The sequence below is a fragment of the Rhinolophus hipposideros genome, assembly GCF_964194185.1.
Source record: "Rhinolophus hipposideros genome assembly, chromosome: 2".
NCBI lineage: Eukaryota > Metazoa > Chordata > Mammalia > Chiroptera > Rhinolophidae > Rhinolophus > Rhinolophus hipposideros.
The window spans coordinates 31,262,716-31,284,817 of NC_138048.1; the positions used below are offsets into that span (position 1 = coordinate 31,262,716).

General features: G+C 36.1%; 1 protein-coding gene across 1 annotated transcript in view; it reads right to left on the minus strand.

The window, feature by feature from the left end:
* Window positions 1-22,102, minus strand: part of IMPG2 (interphotoreceptor matrix proteoglycan 2) — a gene marked incomplete at its 5' end in the record, with an annotated part of 88,769 nt that overhangs the window by 46,741 nt on the left and 19,926 nt on the right. Inside the window, 5 exons of the mRNA XM_081026618.1 lie at window positions 1,685-1,846; window positions 12,640-12,722; window positions 13,596-13,645; window positions 20,345-20,368; window positions 20,474-20,505. Coding sequence (XP_080882744.1) covers window positions 1,685-1,846; window positions 12,640-12,722; window positions 13,596-13,645; window positions 20,345-20,368; window positions 20,474-20,505 — 351 coding nt within the window. The remainder of the gene's footprint in view (window positions 1-1,684; window positions 1,847-12,639; window positions 12,723-13,595; window positions 13,646-20,344; window positions 20,369-20,473; window positions 20,506-22,102) is intronic.

A 22,102-nucleotide genomic window follows, 5' to 3' on the forward strand; every position in this document is an offset into this window, starting at 1 on the left:
GAACAAGTGACTTGCCCTCCTGGGCCTCACGTGTAAGATGGAGATGCTTACCCACAAGGCTGCTGTTAGCAAACAGACATACGAGTAAAGCCCTAAGCAAGCACAGTGTTGGCACTGTGGCTATCGTCAGGGACCAACACTCCCACGCCTGACCTTTCCCTCTCTGATGTCATACTTGGTAGTGTCCCAAGCTCATCTTACTCTTACTCTTCTTCTCATTAAAAAGAGTAATATCTCCTCACCCTCAACCCCAAGCAGGCATTCTTTTTCCCTGTGTGTCTTCCAATATTACCTAAAAAATAATACAGAAGAAACAATCCCTGTGACTGTGTCCTGAAGGGAGAGAGCTGGAGGCCTGCTTCAGTTTGCAGTAAACATGGTGAAAGGACCTTTCAGAGACAGGACCCCAGACTCTGCTGCTCCACACAAAGATGGACCACGTGTGGCTATTGGTAGACTGTTTGTTCCAAGTAAAGGGACAGGGATGTAGAGACAAGCCAGAGAAGGAAGTGTTTCATGGTAGGCCCAGACCCTTCATCACCTTCAAATCACCTCAAGCTAGCAGCTACCTACCTCATAAAATCCCTGCTGGAAATGTTTTTCAGTGTGTTTATTAGACTTTCTCTAAATATGCAGTCATTCAGTACAATTGTTTACCCAAACACTGAGACTTATTAAAGGTTCCTTAATCCAAAGGCAGAGAGAACCAGACAGCTGATCCAAGACATTATCTGATGCCAGGTGGCCACTGGCCTGGCTGACATTTCTTTCACATACCATACAGCCTCACGACTTGGCCACACAGCTAGGAAAATTAATCGTCTGGCCTACCCTCCCCCTGTCTGATGGCTGCAATGATGCTGTTTGGCTGAGATGCATATTTTTATTTCTCATCTAGACACAGTGTCTAGAGAAGGAAATTAGTCCAAGGTAATGGAATTGAAAAACTTGGCTAAGGAGAACTCCATCAAGAGGGAATGGAAAATAAATAAACAGGAAGGAATGATGTGCCTTCTAATTAGACAGAGAGGGGAGATGGGCACTCAGTGCCTTCCTACACAAAGCAAAGGCACACAAGAAGGGGGACAAGTATGGGTCATTTTTGACTGAAAGAATCTTGAGTTCAAGTCCTATATAGAATTCTTCAGAAAGTAAAGTTATGGGATAATCTATTGCAGGATTCTTTAAAGAAACCCCTTTTTAAAAATACCTCCACCCAAGGAACAGAGATAGAAGGGGAATTTACTTGTCACTGGATGTCAACTAAAACTAAGTATGAAATTAAAGGAAATTAAATGTAATATTTCCTAAAGAAAAACAATACATTGTATGTAGCTTTTCAAAGATGCTTATATCTCCAAATATTGTCAAGTTAAAACCATGCCATAGAATACATTCTTCCTTGACTATGCACCAAAAGTTGGAAATGGCACTTATTTGTTAGCAGATGGCAAATGTGTGCAAGATTTTGTCTCAATGAAATAACTCATCTGTCTTTCTGTGAACTTTTCACAGAGCCTTCTGAAGAAATGGCTAAGTCACCACCCACAAACCAAGCAGCTAGACAGCTTGAATCCTAAACCTACCTTTGCTTCAAGTGTTATAAATGTGGGAAATTTAGACAGCTCCAGAAAGCTGTCTCGTTTAACAAAAAAATGAATAAAAACAAACAAAAATCACCCACCTGGGAAACGAACTCTTCTACAAGGCGCTGGTGGTGGAAGCTGGATGGATCCTGTAGTTCCTCCCTATATTGCTCCCCCAAAAGGTGAATACTGAATTCTGCAATCTGCTCAGCTGCTGGTTTTGTGGATTCTTCTATGACATTCTCAATTTCATTGCTAATCTGTATTTTTAGAGAAAGAACAATAAATGTCAATACTTACTCATTCAGTCAACAAATATATATTGTTTACCTACTATATGCCAGATGCTATGCCAAAGGCAACTTCTGATAATGACTCTTTATACAGGATTTGACTTTGGAACTAATTGGATAAATTTTAAAATATCAGTTAATATTAAAATTACTGTGCATTTGTACATTCCTTTAAACAAACACATAACAACCAGTTCAGGGACAGATAGAAAATTTTCCAAAGATAGCCACCAAAGTTGACCATTTGTGAGTTAAAAAAGAGTTGACTAATTTATTCCAGCATTACAGGAAATGTTAAAAGGGCTTTTTTAAACAGAAGAAAGGGGGAAACAAACTAACAAAGGAAGACCAGAAAAACAAATAACAAAATGGCAATAAATACGTACCTATCAATAATCACTGTAAATGTGATTATTGGGCTAAATGCTCAAATCAGAAGACATAGAGTGGCTGAGTAGATAAGAAAACAGCATGCATATGCTATTTACAAGACCCATGCATATGCTATTTACAAGACCCATGCATATGCTATTTACAAGACCCATGCATATGCTATTTACAAGAGATTCATCTCAGATCAAAATACACACACAGACTGAAAGTAAGGGGATGGAATAAGATATTTCACAAAAATGGAAATGAGAAAAAATCTCGGCAATACTTATTTCATAAAAAATAGACATTAAAATGAAGACTACGATACAAGACAAAGAAGAACACTACATAACAATAAAGAGATTGATCCAACAAGAGGACGTAACCCTAGTAAACATCTATACACCCAACATAGGAGCTCCTAAATATATAAAACAGCTTATGACCAGTATAAAATCAGAGATCAACAGAAGCACTATCGTAGTAGGGGACTTCAACACCCCATTGTCACCAATGGACAGATCCTTCAGACAGAAAATCAACACAGAAACAGTGGCCTTAAATGACACTTTAGACCAGTTGGATTTAATCAATAGTTTTAGAGCATTTCACCTTAAAGCATCAGAATATACATTCTTCTCAAGTGCACATGGAACATTTTCCAAGATAGATCACATGCTAGACCACAAAAAAAGTCTCAGTGAATTTAATAAGATTGAAATCATATCAAGCGTCTTCTCTGACCACAATGCTATGAAACTAGAAATCAATTATAAGAAGAAATCTGGAAAACACACAAATACACGGAGGCTGAATAACATGTTACTAAATAGCGAGTGGGTCAATAATGGGATCAAAGAAGAAATCAAAACCTTGAGACAAACAAAAATGAAAACACAACAACCCAAAATCTATGGGATGCAGCGAAAGCATCCTAAGAGGGGAATTCATAGCAATGCAGGCCTATCTGAAGAAACAAGCAAAATCTCAAATCAACAGGCTGTCTTTACACCTAACGGAACTGGGAAAAGAACAGCAAAACAAGCCCAAAAGGAGTACAAGGAAGGAAATAATAAAGATCAGACCAGAAATATATGAAATAGAGACCAAAAAAAAAAAAAAAAAAAGATCAATGAAACCAAGAGCTGGTTTTTTGAAAAGACAAACAAAATTGACAAACCCTTAGCCAGACTCACCAAGGAAAAGGGAAAAGAGAGAGAGGAAATAAATTAATAAAATCAGAAATGAAAGAGGAGAAGTGACAATAGATATCACAGAAATAAAGACAATTTTAAGAAAATACTACAAGCAACTATATGCCAACAAATTAGACAATCTGAAAGAAATGGATAAATTTCTAGAAGCATATAATCTTCCAAAACTGAATCAAGAAGAAACAGAAACTCTGAACAGACTGATTACTACCAAAGAAATTTAATCAGTAATCAAGCTCCCAACAAACAAAAGCCCTGGACCAGATGGCTTCACAGGCGAATTTTACAAAACACTCATAAAAGAATTAACACCTATTCTCCTCAAACTATTCCAAAAAATCCAGAAGAGGGAAGGCTCCCAAGCACATTTTACGAGGCCACTATTACTCTGATCCCAAAATGAGCCAAAGACATTATGAAAAAAAGAAACCAAAGGCCAATATCCATAAAGAACATAGAGGCAAAAATCCTCAACAAAATACTAGCAAACTGGGTTGAGTAACACATTAAAAAGATTGTACACCACGATCAAGTGGGTTCATTCCTGGTATGCAAGGTTGGTTCAATATCCGCAAATCAATTAACGTGATACACCACATTAACAAAATGAAAAATAAAAATCATATGATCATATCGATAGATACAGAAAAAGCATTTGACAAAATTCAGCAATCATTTATGATAAAAACTCTTAGCAAAGTGGGAACAGAGGGATCATATCTCAACATAATAAAGGCCATATATGCTAAATCCACAGCTAACATCATACTCAACAAGGAAAGGGTAAAACCTTTCCCCTTAAGATCAGGAACAAGACAAGGCTGCCCACTTTCACCACTTTTATTCAACATAGTTCTGGAAGTTCTAGCCACTGCAATCAGACAAGAAAAAGAAACAAAAAGAATCCAAATTGGAAAGGATGAAGTAAAATTGTTATTATATGCAGATGACATGATACTGTATAGAGAGAACCCCAAACATTCCACCAAAAAACTATTAGAACTGATAAATTTAGTAAAGTAGCAGGATACAAAATTAATATTCAGAAATCAGTTGCATTTGTACACACCAATAATAAACTATCAGAAGGAGAAATCAAGAAATCAATCCCATTACAATTGCTTCAAAAACAATAAAATACCTAGGAATAAATTTAACCAAAGAAGTAAACGACCTGTACTCGGAAAATTACAAGACACTAAAGAGAGAAGTCAAAGAAGATACAAATAAATGGAAACAGATACCATGTTCATGGATAGGAATAATTCATATAGTGAAAATATATAGTATAGACATACTATCTAAGGCAATATATAGATTCAACGCAATTCCTATTAAACTACCAATGACATTTTTCTCAGAAATAGAACATATAATCCTAAAATTTATATGGAACCATAAAAAGACCCCGAATAGCCACAACAATCTTGAGAAATAAAAACAAAGTACAAGGTATCATGCTACCCACCATCAAATCATACTACAAGTATACAGTAATCAAAACAGTATGGTACTGGCATAAAAATAGACACTTAGATCAATGGAACAGAATAGAGAGCCCAGAAATAAATCCATTCATATATGGTCATTTAATCTATGACAATGGAAGCAATAATTTACATTGGAGCAAAGAAAATCTATTTCATAAATGGTGCTGGGAACACTGGACTGACACATGCAAAAAAATGAAACTGGACCCTCTCCTTATGCCATATACGAGAACAAATTCAAGATGGATTAAAGACTTAAATGTAAAATCCAAAACCATAAAACTCCTAGAAGAAAATACAGGGAGTAAATTTGCAGACATTACCCTGAGTAATATTTTTACTGGTATGTGCCCTCAGGCAAGGGACATAAAAGAAAAAATAAACATATGGGATTACATCAAACTTAATAGTTTTTTCACAGCAAAGAAAACTAACACTAAAAAAAGGCATCCTACTGAATGGCAGAAGATATTTGCCAATAATACATCTGACAAGGAGGTAATATCCAAAATTTATAAAATACTCATTCAACTCAACACCAAGAAAAACAAACCACCCAATTTAAAAACGGGCAGAGGACATGAAGAGACATTCTTCTAAAGAGGACATACAGATGGCCAACAGACATACGAAAAAATGGTCAACCTCACTAATCATTAGAGAAATGAAAATGAAAATTACAATGAGATACCACCTCACTCCAGTCAGAATGACTATCATCAATACATCAACAAACAACAAGTGCTGGCGAGGTTGTGGAGAAAAGGGAAGCCTGGTGCACTGTTCGTGGGATTGCAGATTGGTGCAGTATGGAGGAAAACAGTATGGAGGTATCTCAAAAAACTGGAAATGGAACTACCTTATAACCCAGCAATTCCACTCTTAGGTATCTATCCAGAAAAATCTAAGACACTAATTTAAAAAAATATAGGCACCCCTCTGTTTATTGCAGCACTATTTACAATAGCCAAGACTTTGAAACAACCGAAATGGCCATTGGTAAACGACTAGATTAAGAAACTGTGGCACATTTATACAATACAGTATTACTTGGCTATAAAGAAGAAGGAAATCTTACCATTTGCAACAATATGGATGGACCTAGAGAACATTATGCTAAATGAAATAAGTCAGTCGAAGAAAGACAAATATCATATGATCTCACTTATATGTGGAATCAGAATAAATGAGCAAAGTAAACAGAAATAGTCTCAGAGATAATAGAGGAAAAACTGATGGTTCCTAGATGTGAAGGTGGTGAGGGAGAAGGGGAAGGGATTAGACAGCATAAATTGGTAACTACAATATTGCCATGGGGATATGAAGGACAGTTTGGGGAATATAATCAATAATGTCGAAAAGATTTTGTAGGGTATCAGATGGGCACATGTCTCATTAGGGAGGCCACTTCATGAACAATGTAGATGCTTGACCACTGCACTGTACACCTGAAGTTGAAGAGGAATAATATTGTATGTCAACTATAATTTAGTATATATATATATATATATATATATATATATATATATATATATATGATCACGAGATATGGAGTACAACATAGGGAATAGAGTCAATGGAATTGTAATAGATATATATGATTCCAGAGGGGCAATAGATTGGGGGAGAGAGGTTATCACTTTATGAGGGGTGACATGTCTATTACATTGTTTTGTACACCTGAAACTAATTTAAAAAAGAGGTGACTATGCTAAAATTATCATCTAAAAATAGCTTAGAAGGGTAGTTCTCACTCAACTTGTTTATATTTTTACAAATCCTTTAATGTCTGGCTTAATGGATGACAGCTGGATTAACAAATCTGCTTCTGCATGCATTCAGTCAGTTCCAATATGTTGTTTTAGTATAAGTAAGTGAAGAAAATCCATCCACACAGACATGTATTGGGAAAGGGGGGAATATATTAGTAGCCTTTTCATATAATTACAGATATTTTTTTAATTTTTCATATAATTACAGATAATTTTTTTAAATGCTACACCAAGTTCAATAAGTGGTAGTTTCTTAAGGGTTAGTTGCTATGTGGAATCTGAAACCATATCAACAAATGTTTTGTACTCAGTAACATTTAAATCCAGTTCTTCCAGTGGCCAAACCTGGAATAATTGAGCAACAAAATGAAAATTGAATTATAATCCAAAGAATAAAATAAATATCCATGAGCCTGTCCTAATATGGTTTAATAAATAAACGTGAGAGAAGCGATAAAAGTTTCTTACTGAAGAATTCCAGTTAATAAATGTAGAAGAAATGAGGGAAATATAATATTACCATGAGAACATTTCATAATAATTGCTGCATGCAAGACACTCTTGAGGTCATCTAATCCAAGCCCCTCCATTTTGATACACAAGAAAACCAGAGATTGGATTAGAACAATGGCTAGCCCAAGGGCTCACAGAAAGCCAATCACAGAGTCAGCAATCACAAGGGGTTTTTTCACTGTATCATTTTTCATCCCTGATGGATCATACAATCAGCAATCTTCAAAATTTCAGAATGAGAAAGAATCTCAAAGATCCCACCATCGCTTCTGATGCTTGAATTCTCTCTATGATATCCCTAAAAAATGGTTACTCATCCTCAATTTAAATGGCTCTAATGAGAAAGAGTCATGACTTTCAAAGGCAGACCATTACATTTCCAAAAATCTCTCATGGTTGGGAAGTTTTTAATATTAAACCCAAATATAGTATTTACCTGTAAGTGTTACCCTTGATCTCAGTTCTGTAACCTGGAACACCTTTAAAACCTGTACTTACCAGAGAGCCCTTAAAATAACTATAGGCAGCTATCATGTCTTCCCTGACTTTTCACTAGTTCCTATCCTCTAGACACTTCCTTAGAGTGTGGTATATACAAATGAGGTCTGATCAACTAAAATATGGTAGGACTACTACCTCCCTTATGGTAGATTCTATATTTGTATTAGTGCAACCCAAAAGTACTCTTGCTTGTACTAGGTAACTGAAGCATACTGCTGATTCATACTGAGACTAAAATCAACAAAAATTATTAGTCTTAAATAGAATTTTGTTGCACAGTTAATACCCAAGTGTGCTTTATATTTCCCTTGGCTTTGACTCTGTGCTAGAGCAATGTCTGTTCTTCTCCTCTGCGTTGAAAGGACTATTTATCCTTTTAAATGTATTCAGAAAGTCAGCACATTATAAAAAAAATTGAATTTTGTATAAGACTTTGCATTTTTCCATATTAAATTATACCTCACTAATTTGGACAGAAACGTCCATTTCCAGGATTATTTTAAAAGAAATATGCTTAGTAACCTTACTGCTACAGAATGCCTAAAATGCTGAATAAATTTTTTTAATGCATAGCTGCTTTGCAAGAAAGTAAAGAAAACTCCAAGGGATCAAGAAATATTAGAAGAATCCAGAGAGATGATTCAATATTGTATTAATACATGACATATCTGCTAATCTAGGCTTTAGTTTTAAATATCACGAAGGGATAGGATACAAAGTGAAAAGTCCATGCATGTTCAAATCAGATCAAAGACTGTCACATAAAGCAAGGATTCTAAAAACTGAATAGACAGTTTGAACAACAAATCAGACTAAGCTGAAAGGAGAATTAATAAACTATAAAACATACTTGAATGTAACACAGAGAGACAAGGAAATTATTAAAGAATGATTAACATACATGAGGGATAAAATGAGGTCAGACATATACCTTATCATAAGCAATAACAACTGAGAACTTCTCCTATAACCATTGTTTTGACACAGCTAAATCCCAAATACTGTGTAGTATTTTACATATACCGTGTTTCCCCCAAAATAAGACATAGCCGGACCATCAGCTCTAATGTGTCTTTTGGAGCAAAAATTAACGTAAGATCTGGTCTTATTTTAACATAATATAAGACCAGGTCTATAATATAATATAATATAATATAATATAATATAATATAATATAATATAATATAATATAATATAATTAATATAATATAATAAATGTAATGTAATGTAATATAATATGATATAATATATAATACCGGGTCTTACATTAATTTTTGCTCCAAAAGACTCATTAAAGCTGATGGTCTGGCTAAGTCTTATTTTCAGGGAAACACGGTATACAGTACATGGAATATACAGTATTTGGGATTCTGTTTCACAAAAATGGGTATAGGAGTATGTTTATTTGTTTTGCTTTGGATTTGTTCTATTTCCTCAATGTGAGGCTTTATGTCTATCATGAATTCTGAGAAATTCTCAGCTATCATCTGTCATAAGATAGATAGATAGATAGATAGATAGATAGATAGATAGATAGACAGACAGACAGATACAGATATATCTTAAAAGTAGACAAGGAATACTTTTAAAAGGGGGGGTCCCTTTTAAAGGAGTCCCAATGACTGAAACAAAATAATCCCCATGCAGTTAATTTTTTTTATTATTTGTATTCATTGTGTGTGTGTGTGTGTGTGCGCGTATGCTTAAGTTCACTGCATCAGAAACTGCATATAGTTAATTCCATTAATGCATATTTTGCTTTTTCAAATAATCCTTTTTGTTGTCTTCATAGAGTTCCAAGTTAAAGAATCCTTTGTGGGGAAGAATAGGAATTGTATGCACCTTTAAGAAGTCTGGAATAATTCACAAGAACACGACAAAAGCAGTTCATGATGGGGTGTGGGGAAAGGGTGGTATAGAGAGTGGAAACTGAGGAGTTGGCAGGGTTGGGTATGTGATTTTTCACCGATTATCTCTTATATTCGTTATTTTTTGACCTATATGAATGTGATATCTCTGAAAAAATTAGCAAAAAGCAATAAAAGGACTTTTCAAAAAGTAGACAAAGAAAACAGCCAGATTACCCACAAGGGAATAACAACTGAACTGATAGTTGAGTTTTCAGTAACAACAATAAAAGTTAGAAAATAGTGAAATAAAACCTTAACAAAAAAACCACCTCAATCTAGAGTTTAATACAGATTTAAATTTTTCTAGAAAAAGGGGATAATAAATACATTTTCAGGTGATCCAAAACTGAGATTCAATCAGGGCGGCCGCATGGCTCAAGTTGGTTAGAGCGCAAGCTCTGAATAACAGGGTGGCTGGTTCGATTCCCACATGAGCCAGTGAGCTGCACCCTGCACAACTAGATTGAAGACAATCAGCTGCCACTGAGCTTTCAGAGGGGCGGCCAGATGGCTCAGCTGGTTAGAGCACGAGCTCTCAACAACAAGATTGCCACCAATTCAATTCCTACCTGGGATGGTGGGCTGCGACCCCTGAAACTAAAGATTGGAAATGGCGACTGAACTTGGAGCTGAGCTGCGCCCTCCACAACTAGAATCAAGGACAATGACTTGGAGCTGATGGGCCCTGGGAAAACACACTGTTTCCCAATATTCCCCAATAAAAAATTTTTTTTAAATAAATAAAAATAAAATTTGTATAATGGTCACTAAAATAATAATAATAATATTTTTAAAAAACTGAAACTGAATCAGTGAGAGATTCTCACTAAAGTAATATCAGAAGCATGTATTTCAGAATGAAAGTGAGCCTCGAGTAGAGGTCTAAATTGAAAAAAAGTATTTTAAGAAAATAAAATTAGAAACATCTGGGTCAATGTAAAAAAACTTTAACTGAATAAAACAAACATAATACAGTCTAATTTGTGGGAGTAAAAAGAAAGAGAACTAAATGTGAAAAAAGAACAAAAATACTGAAAAATAGACAATAAATCAGTAGGATGATAATTTGAATTACAGTATTCTAATGTTCTAGCATTATCCTATTGCTCAGAATAAGATAAAGATTTTGAAACACTTTGATTTTGCTAGATTAAACATCCATTATACTAACAAAACAAAAATAAAGTATATAATTTCTAAAGGAAAAATGTATTAAGAAAAAACTGAACTGTAAAACTGTACGTTGGGCTTTACTTTGAACTAATTCTTAATTTTGAACCTGGCAACCTAATTCTTGTCAGGTATCTCCATAGTGTTTTGCTCTATAAATTGGCTTCAAATCATCATTTCTGTGTTCAATATTAATGCTCCAATTAATTACACACAATTCCTTCATTTCTATTCTAGTGAATTCTATCACATTCCATAAATATTTCGAGACCTAAATCATACTAATTTTGCCTCAAGTTTAGGACTACAGTATCACTTTTATTCATTCATTCATTCACAAATATTGTATTTATCAAATGGCAATATTTTCTAACATCATCTACTTTGAGCACAGTTTTACTGAAGGTAAATGTATTGATTCGGGCATCCACTCAGGGATCCCAAGCTACCACCAGCCTTGTTCACTTACAGGAAGGGTGGTGGGCAGAGTGGGTGACTTGTTCTGATTTCATATAAGTTAAAATGTCCAAGTTTGGGAAGAAAAGGTGCAAGGTAACTAAATTGCACCTTTCTAGTAAATATGTTCAGTCAGAGATTTTTCTATGTATTAAGTAATCTAGGGTTTATGAACCCCCTAATTAAAAATGAAAGAAACATTTAACAAAATTTCTAACAAAATATTTCTATCTTCCTGGGCAGTGTGTACTTTTTTTAAAATCTGAATGTGCTAGAGAGTCAACTTAATGTTGTACGGTAGACAGGTTCCTATTTAATAATGATGTATTTGAAAAGCATGGTGCTTCTTGATTTTTAAACTATAAAAATAGATATACCATATGATTCAGCAATTCCACTCATGGGTATTTATTCAAAGAAAACTAAAACACTAATTCGAAAAGATACATGCACCCCTTGTTCATCGAAGCATTATTTACAATAAGCAAGATATGGAAGCAAACTAGGTGTTCACTGATAGATGAATAAATAAATAATATGTGAGATATCTATATCTATCTATATCTATATTTATATCTATATCTGTATAGATATTAATATCTATACAGATATAGATATATATAAAATACAGCAATAAAAAATGAAATCTTGTCATTTGCAACAACATGGATGGACCTAGAAAGTATTATGCTAAGTGAAATAAGCCAGGTAGAGAAAGAAACATACTATATAGTTTCACTTATATGTGGAATCCAAAAACAAAACAAAACAAAAACAGACTCATAGAAACAGAAGGGAGAGGGAAAGGGGGTGGCTGAAAAAAGGAAGGGGAATATAGTCAATAATATTGTGATGTTCACACGGTGACAGATGATTACTAGAATTAGTGGGGCAATCACATTGGAAGGTATAAAAATGTTGAATTACTATATAGTACACATAAAACTTGTATACCTAATGTAAGATTGTATATAACCATACTTAAATCAAATTTTTAAAAATCCACATCCTTTCCCTCTGAAGAAGAGAAAGCTAAGACCTGATCCATTTAGAGACGAATGTAGGCAAAAATATCCCCATTATAAAGTATGCCATGCAGCCCACAAGAGACAGTGGGCCTGCTGTAATGACAGTTCCCCAAGCCACGAGTCATTGCATCTACAATTTGAAGCCCTCTCTCACCAAAAGCAGTTTTATTCGGCTCTCCATAGAATCTCAGATTCTTTTTAATGTGCTGGTTTTATAATCTACAATATTTCCATAAAGGGATGTCCTATGTAGTCTGGCAATGGATTATAAATCTCCTTAACCCCGGTTCTCCACGTTCGAAACCAAATAACAGAACAGAGCATCACTCACACTGTCCTCTGGCCTCCCCAACCTGCTCTGTGAGGTATCTTCATAGGAACTCACCCCTGGATATGGAACACTGAGAACAGCATCTAAGTAGAAAAAGAAAAACATATCTATGAATTCAGTCCCTGACTAAGTCAGAATTCACATCAGGAAATAAGGAATTGACGTCAAAAACATTCCTATAAGTCATTTGCTTTTTTATTCTGGAAATTCTGTGCATTCTAACCTCAAGATACATTTACATAAAGTCTTCCCAGGATGAGAAATAATAATGACTCATTCATTCGTTCAACAAGCATTTACTGAGCCCCGACTATATGCCAGGTTGTATGCAAGATGCTAGGGACGCAGACAAAGTTCCTCTCCTTAAGGAGCTATCTAATAAAGGGGACAGGTACTGAAAGAAGTAACACGACCAGGAAGGGGAAGTGGGTGAAGGTTGGAGACTGCCCATAAATTGATAATTGTTGAAGCTGTCTAATTTTTGTATATGTTTGAAATTTCCAATAAAGAGAAGATTTTTTTAAAAATTAAAATAAAGAAAGCAACTACCAATTTACAGGAAATATAGAGGTCAAAGGAATATGCTAAAGTACACCATAGAATACAATCAGACACTCTAGAAGACAAAGGACAAATGGTGAAATTAGAAAGATTCTACCTGTTGACATAAATAATGGTTGCAGAGTGTTTGCTTTAAAATAATTCGTTAGCTCGTGCACTTGTTCAAAGCAGTTTTTGATTTGTATCATACTCAATAATTAAAGATTTTTAAGTACCCACAACATAATGCCAAAAAATAAATAAATAAAATAATTACTTTTTCTTGAGAACAACATACATGGAGAGAGAAACACAATATTTTTTTAAATGCGAGCTAAAAAATGTGCTTGCTTGCAAGATTGTGTTAAAGCACAAATTATTTAAAAAGAAAAGTGAGTAAAGGCACAAAAGCATACCTCCCAATGTTGAGGTATCATCGACAGGAACCAAAGATGACAATTCAAAGCTAGGGGGAAAAAAACGTATGGAGTTAATAAAACAATAGAAATGTGACGATTTATTTTTGTTTACAAAAAGGAATTCAGTACCTCTTCAAACAAAGATTCCCAAACCAAAGAACTAAGTAGTCGAGTTTAAAAAAACAGTCTTCATAATTCATTTATTTTACATTTATTGATTCCAACTCAACTAGAATCACCCTATTTAAAGCACTCCCCTACTTACTGTATCACCCCCATTTAATTCTTCTCAGTTCTTATCACTATGTGAAATTATTTTGTTCATTTATTTATCTATTTCTTTATCTCAGTCTCCAACCCCTTAAACCTCTAGAATGGCATTCTCTAATATGATAGTCACTGGACATATATGGCAATTTAAATGAACTAAAATTAAAGTTTAAAATTCAGTTTCTCATTCACACTAGTCACATGTATCTAATGGCTACCTAATTGGACAGCACAGTAAATTTCCATTATCACAGAAAGTTCATTTGACTAGGACTTCCCTTAGAATCTAAACTCCACAAGATCAGGGACTTTGCCTGCCATATTCTTTCTATATCTCCAGCCTAAACAGTACCTGCTATCTAGTATGCATTACATAGATGTTTTTGGAATGAATAAATAAGTAAATACTACTGGCAAAGTGGTATAGAAGACACTTGGCACATAGTTGTGAACAAAACCTGTGGTCTATGAAAGGTACAGTCTTACAGAAAATAGACACCAAATAAATGATTACAAATGCAGTAAGTAGTACAGCCTGGAAAGTACGGGTGCTAAGGGGAACAAAGAAGCACAAATCTCATCGCATTTGAGAGATCATAGAACTCATACAATATTTTATATAAAGACAGGCAAGCTTAGAGAACTGACTTAGGCAACAGTACTAGCAAGCTTCAGGTCTGCGAGCTATCCTTTAGCCATGCCATCCAGGAACTGCAATCAGAGATCCAAAGGCCCTGAGAAAGCCCCTGCTTTAAAGGAAAGAAAGTGGGTTTCTCCAAGTCCAAATTTCCATATTCTCCAAAAATATAAAATTTAAAGTATAGTGATTTGGAGAAGTTTTAGAACTGTAAAGTTTGTGTACATGTCCTAAGGAAAAAGGACTGTACCCCAAAACGGCACTTTTTCAAAGGAGCTGGATAGTGATTACACCAATTTTCAATTCATAGCAATTGAAAACTCTTCAGCTTGACACAAGTCAACTTCCTAAGGTGATTCAATCACAAAAATGTCTCCCTCAGACTTGTCAATGTGCCAGTGAGGCCCATCTTTAGAACCCCTCCTTTAGTTTGCCCTGCTGCTGTAAATTTAAGGTCACGGTAGTGGGGCCGGGGATGGGGGATATGGAAAGCCACCAGATAAACATGGCACACATCTTGAAGCATCAATTTTACTTGAAGCATAGGCAGTTGGGGAGCTAAGTCACAACTCACAGTAATTTAAAATATTTTAATATTTTTTAAAATGTGGCTCTATTATGGATAGATTACAAAGTTTAAATAAATATTAAGATAAAATATGATAATTCCAAGACATTTCATGCCTGGAACTGGAGTGGGGGAGTCAAATAGGGCTATGTTCCCTAAACCTACAGGCTTTGGCAGAAAGTTTGAGAAACACATGTTTTAGAAAACATATCTTATCATAAAGAGTCTTCTGGTTTTTAAAAATACTATCTAGAAAGAATAATATATTAAACCATTACACCAAACCTATCACTATTGGTTATGTATAGTGCATTTGTAGGAAATTGCCTATTAAGTGAGCTGTCATCTAGAGAAACCTAAAGGAATATGATATCTGATTAAGTCATTACAATGTGTGATGAGCAGAGGAAGGTTTGGGTGATGAAGAAACATCAAGAGGCTTCTTGGGTTGCAGGAAGTGGAGCTACAAAGTGGGATTCAGATGCATTTGAAACAGACATTACCATAATCAGGCCTGGAAGGTCTATCAGTTGTCCACAGGGCAAGACCTTTCCCTAATACCCTCATTTGACAGATGAAAAAATGAGAGTCCAAATGTTCAAAGCCATTTTCCCAGTGTCACACAATAATTCAATATGGCCTAAGGCCATACCTAAAATTCCTAACTGTATCCAGTTCCTTTTTCAATAATAATAACAGAAAGAATGATTACAACTAAATTTACTAAGTCCTCTTTCCATGCCAAGCACTGTGCTAAGTAGTTTATCTTATTTAATTCGCAACAATCTTAAGAGGAAGATTCTATTATCTGCATTTATACAGATGAGGAAACTAAGGCTAGAAGTGGTTACAAATTTGCTCAAGGTCCCATAGCTAGCCAATGGAGGAGCTGGATGTAAAACAGGCCCATTTGATTCCAGAAACGGGCCTCTTACCCACATTAATTCCTTACAACATGGCCTTTGTGTCACCCATATTGTCTAGAAAAGCAACCAAGATGGTGTCACCTTACCTTAACAATAGTGACCTACATAAACTAAACCACCTAAAAGTCTAAGTGTCCCTTATGGTCCCAGAAAGAGGGCTAAAATCCAGTCAGAGTGGGAAAGTTATGAAGAGCAACCAAGTATACAAGTGGTCAAAGTAAGACAAAGGAGACAAAGCATTAACTGTAATCAGACCAGGAAGTTGGGATGACAACAGAGAAACCAGACTTCACCTGGAGTTGGGCCAATTGTCCTCTACCTCAGAATCAAATGTAAGCTAATTCTCTAAGTAAGCAATCAGAATGGAGAAGTTGGCTTACTTCAATAAAATTAGATTTTACTTACTGAATTCAAAATAACATTATTTTAATGATAGTAAAAAGGCAACTCTCAGTAATTCAAATTACTTGTCTAATACTCCAACATTTCATCCCTCCCCCTCCTTTCAAACGACAGTAAAGAACACTTAACAACAAGAATCCTTTCACATATTCTCATCAGGCAGGCCTCCTGCAGGGATCCCCTAAAATGTCACTCACAACAGAACTAGAACACAGAGTTGTGTTGATTTTGGAGACAGAAATGCTACTTCATTTCTAAGCCAAACCACAAATTTGAAGTTGTTCAGTTCAGACCTTTAGCTTAATAAAATTAAGCTGAAAAAAGCAGGACACAACCCCCTGTGGCCTCATTTCCTCTGCTCATCCAGCACATAATTTATTTGTCACTACTGCTGCCTAATCGTGTCAGCGGAATTCAGGTGGGATTATGCCAAAAAATATCATAGGTTTTAAAACACAGTGAAACAAGACAAGTGTAGTGCCCTATCTAGATTAGTTGTCCCAATGATAACTTTCTGTACTTTGCTTTGCTCTTGAATCTGTTAACTGTACTCAACATGAGACAAGAAAAGAACTCAAGGCATGGAGCCAGGAACCCTGGGTGCTACTCCCAGGTGTATCGTTAATGTTGTGTACGACTTGGGAAAATACCTCAGTTGCTCTGGGCCTCAAGAACCTAATCTCCAAAACAGGAACACCTCCTCACCCTACCTAGGTCACAAAGGTACTGACGAAAACTAAATAAAATATTATGTACAGAAGTATTATGAAAAGTATGGAATGATAAACAAATATAAGAGAAAATGGGTTAATGAAGCAGTGGCATGTGTCATCCCACGCAGAATAAAACATTAGCTAAATATATATATATATGCTTTATGATCTATGATAGGCATCCTCAACTACAAATGTAATTGAGATACAAAAAAAAATTAAAAATTCCCAAAGAAGAGTCCTTACACTGAGACTATCACCAGAGACCTAATAATAGACATGGGTGATTGAGCAGGAATTCAGGTACTCATTTAACAAACATTTATGAGCACATATCCTACACTGTACCTTGTACTGGTGGTTGAGGCTACAACAGTAAGAGCATATAGCAGGGGGCTAAGCAGCGACGGCAGCGAAGTGGAGATGTTTTCAAGATGTCTGCCTGTAATGGAGACAAGTGCTAGAGGAGGAGCTTTTGTAAAACAGGTTATATGGGAGAGACTTGAGCATGTTGAAATGCGAATTGAAATGAGTTAGTAATGGGACAACTGGAGGACTCAGGAGAAAGACAGAAACAATAACAGTCAGAAATTTCTAAGAGGTAAGATGGGATGTGAAGTCCTGAGTAAGGTGGAAAACACCTTTTTTCAAGAAACTTGGCAGATGACAGTAGAGGAAGCTTACAATGGCACGTAGAGTATTTGGCACAAGGCATATGTCAGCAAATGAGTTAGAGTTCGCATAGAAGCAGCAATTTAAATTACAGGGGAGAACTGGTAGGCAGAATAGTGGTCCACCAAAGACAAGCACTTCCTAACCCCTGGGATTTGAGAATATGCTCTTCACAGGGGAATTAAGGCGGCAGATGGAATTAATTTGGCCCTAAAGTAGGGAGCATATCCTGGTTTATCCAGGTGAGCCCAATGTAATCATAAGAACCCCTAAATGCAGAAGCGGGAGGCAGAAGAGTTTCAGACTGATGGAATGTGAAAACAACTCAACCAGCCATTCCAGCTTTAAGATGGAAGGGGGTCATGAGCCAACCATGTAGGCAGTCTCAGGAAGCTGGAAAAAGTGAGAAAACAGATTCTCCAGGAAGGAACGCAGATCTGCCAACACCTTGGGGCCCAATTCAGACTTTTGACTTCTAAACTATGGATGTGTAAGATAAATTGATGTTTTAAGCTACCAAAGTTTGTGGTAATTTGTTACAGCAGCAATAGAAAACTAATACGAGAGTCTCTTAACAAACAGAATACAAGAACAATCTCAAACAAATCATAAAAATAAATCTGAATATGGAAAAATAATAGGTGAATTAAAGGTTTTAACAGATCACTATAGTACTCAAGTTAAAGAAAAGTGTGTTCCGTGAATTCTTAGACCACTCTCATGGTGTCCCTTCCAGTGTTAACCTAACTCCAGGTCACCCATTTTAGCAACTACCACAGTTGACAGTTTTCACCCAACCCAACCTGATCTGCTCTAGTTTCATGGGAAGGGTACAAACTTTTAAATTCTCAAAATTCAATTATTTATGTATATTTTTAATCATATGACATACAGTCTTTTGCATCTGTTATCTGATGCCTTTCACTTAGCATAATGCTTTTGAGGTTTACTGTGTTGTATGTTATCAATCCATTATCAGTCATACACCGTGCATGTATCAGTCATTCAGTCCTTCTTTATTGTTGAAGAGTATTCCTTTGTATGAAAAAATTCAGTTACATTTTAGTTCATATGTATTGTTACTTTTATACATGCCTTATTTCCTAAGGATAATGAATAATATTTTGAGTTCCCTCTTATCCCTAATATAGACAGTGACTTATCAATAAAAATATATGATACAGTTTTGCAATGATGCTTATTTGTGAATGTATTCCAATGTGATTAATATATTAGGAAACAACGGAGCATAATACAAATTTCTTCTTTACATATACACAACTTCACTGCAAGAAACAATAGTGAACACAGAAAACTGTACCCAACTGAAGTAAGCCACATAGGAATACACAAAACACACATGCGTGCTACATCCCAAATATTTCCCAGCTACCTCAGTTTACCCCATGTGTGACGAGCCACACATATCCTCCTATGGTGTTACAACTTTCCATCCTATTTCAGATAACCCTCCTTCCACCACTTTACAATAACTCACAAACTACAGTCTTTCCAACGGCCACTTCCACAAGCAAATTTCAGGGCTTCTTGCAGGTTAAGAGCCGTATCTGTTTAGTATTCATGTACTTCTTAACCATATAAGATGTACAAAATATGCTATCATTTTTATTAGGTACAACCAAGAAGACTACCGGCACTCACCAGGTTATTTAGTCCACTTCCTGTGTGTTGTAACGGCAACCACAAGGAAACTCCTAGCCCTGCCTCTCAATGGTAAGGAGCCAACACTCAAGAAACCACATGGCCCCACATCTAAGTAGGGGCTCAACCCCAGACCCCAACGTACACTCAGTGGTAATATTAGCTGTATAGATAAGTGAGACCACAGAGTCCTACTTCCCTCCTGTTTATTCGTGTTTGATCTGAAACTTACATGCACTTCATTACCACCCACATATATGCATATACCCCAACTATGCATTTGCCTGGACACTACTCACTTAGTTGGTTTTTCAATCTGCCCTTTCTGTAATTTGAGGCAAACTTCTGGACTCTCCTGGATTGCGTGCCCTAGTGGTGTGTTTCTAAATAATCATCCACATGCTGGCATAATCTAGATATTCTGAGTATGGATAGAATTGGAAACCTTTAGCCCCTGAAAGCTCAGAATCCCTCACCTTCCATGATCTGATTTTCCTGCCACTGCTCAGGAGCCAGAACTGACCTTAACCCTAAGCCTAAAGGCCAATGAAGCCAAGACTCATAACCCTGGAGGATACATCAAGGTCGTGCTATTATATTATTATACTTCACGGTCATAGCCATTATTCCTCAGTAAAGTGATCCACGCCACCACCCATCATCTAATAAACTATTCTCCACTAAGGTGTACCATTTCAGAGTAATTTCATCATTAGCCTGTAAGCTGCAACAACAGTATATCATTCCATATTCCATTTCCAGAAATCTATTTCCACACCAAGAGAGAGGAACAAGTCTGCCCCCTGGTAAGGTCAGACAGTAAACAAGCACAGTGGCTATGGTGGTGGTCTGGAAAGGCAAGTGGCCTCACGATGAGAAAAGCATTTGTCACTTACCCACAGGCCTGGTCATTGCAGGAACTGGCAAGAAAATAGAAAGGGACCATTAAATTTGGGGTGAGTCTTGGAGTAGGTAGGATACATCTAAGTTGCCAAACATGAATTTAGGGGAAAAAAGACACTCACCCGCTTACAGTTTCCTTTGTGTACGCCAGTTTCTAAGGAAAACAAAGATTTTTTTTAAATGAATGTTTGAGTTCAAGACAGTTAATACATATAAACTGTAAATAAAACTTATTGCATGGAGAACAGAATGCCCTACCATTATAGAATTGACATCATTACTCTTTATGGTTAGACAAATAGTTAAAGCAAGGTACCAACAATGCCAAGTTTGTTTTGTGACTGTGAGACCATCCCTACATTCAGTCTCTATTTATGGGTCCCAAAGCTCCTGCGCTCTCTTTTAATGGGCACAGATTAATAAACTTTACCTGTAATCATTCCAAATAGTCTACAAGTTAGAGATTGGTACAGTTTTACATTAACCTTTCCTAGGCTTAGAATTAAAGTATTTTGCGATCTAATATATTTATAGTAACTCTCATCCTAGAATAATATAAACATGTAGATTAAAATAACTGATAAATCTGCCTTTCCAGAATTCAGAAAAAAGACAAATTATGTCAATCATTGGATTATTCCTCTGGGGCATTCCAAATCAAATTGTCCTCAAGTTTCCTCTAACTTAGTGGTTTTATTTTGAGACTAATATGATAAAAAGAACACTAACTTGGAGTCAGAAACCTAGTTCCAAGTCCTGTTTTTCTCCCACTCTTGTGTTAGGCCTCAATTTCCTCATCTGTACAATGGAGAGACTATGACTCTAAATTCATATTTATAAATAACACACTGCTCTTCTTACTCTACAGACTCTCCTAGAACAATCTCAGCAACTCTCATGGTTTTAATTACCACCTCAAGACTGGTGATTCCTGTAGCTGTATTTATAACCCTGAGCACTCTCCTGCCTTCAGACCTAAATATCAATCAATTCACATTTCACAGGTGGCTCAAATCAACACTTCAAAAGTGAACTCATTCTCCGTCCACCCATCATCTATAAACCTGTTTCTTGGCCTGAGTTCTGGGTCTTAGTCATTGGAGCTAGAAACTGGGAGGCTTCCTGGACCATTCCTTCATTCTACCCAACTCCCACCAATCCATGACTTTAATCCAAACAAGATTAGGCAGGACTAATCTTGTCTCCCCATTTATGTCCCTCGTGCTCCCTTTCTCTATCTCATGGTTTAGATGGGGCCCTCAGCCCCTTGGGCCTGGAGTACTGAAGCAGCATCCAATCTGGTCTCTGCTCCTATGGTGTCTAAAAACCATAGTAACCATTTTAAAATTAAAAACTATCAAGTCAGCCCCTGTGACTCACCTACTTACAACCCTTCAATGGTTTCCTATCACCTAGAGAGTTAAATACAAAAGTGTTAAGTTATCCACTTTGCCAGCCTGATCGCCTGTCACTTCTGGTACATCAGCCCAAGTCATTCCCTAGAAACTCCTGGCCCACGTTGTCCCCTCTGCCTAGAATGTCTACTCCAAGCTCCTTCCTCCTCATTTAGCTAACTTGTACTTGTGATGTAAGACTCAATCCAGGTTACACATTATCCCCTTTGTTCGCTTGTTCTACTAAATAATTATTGAAAGTATATTTCCTATGCCTTGAAAACTAGACTTACTAAAATTTCCACTTGTAAGAGACACCTTCCAATGCAACATCCCAAGAGGCTCCTGTTAGGGCAA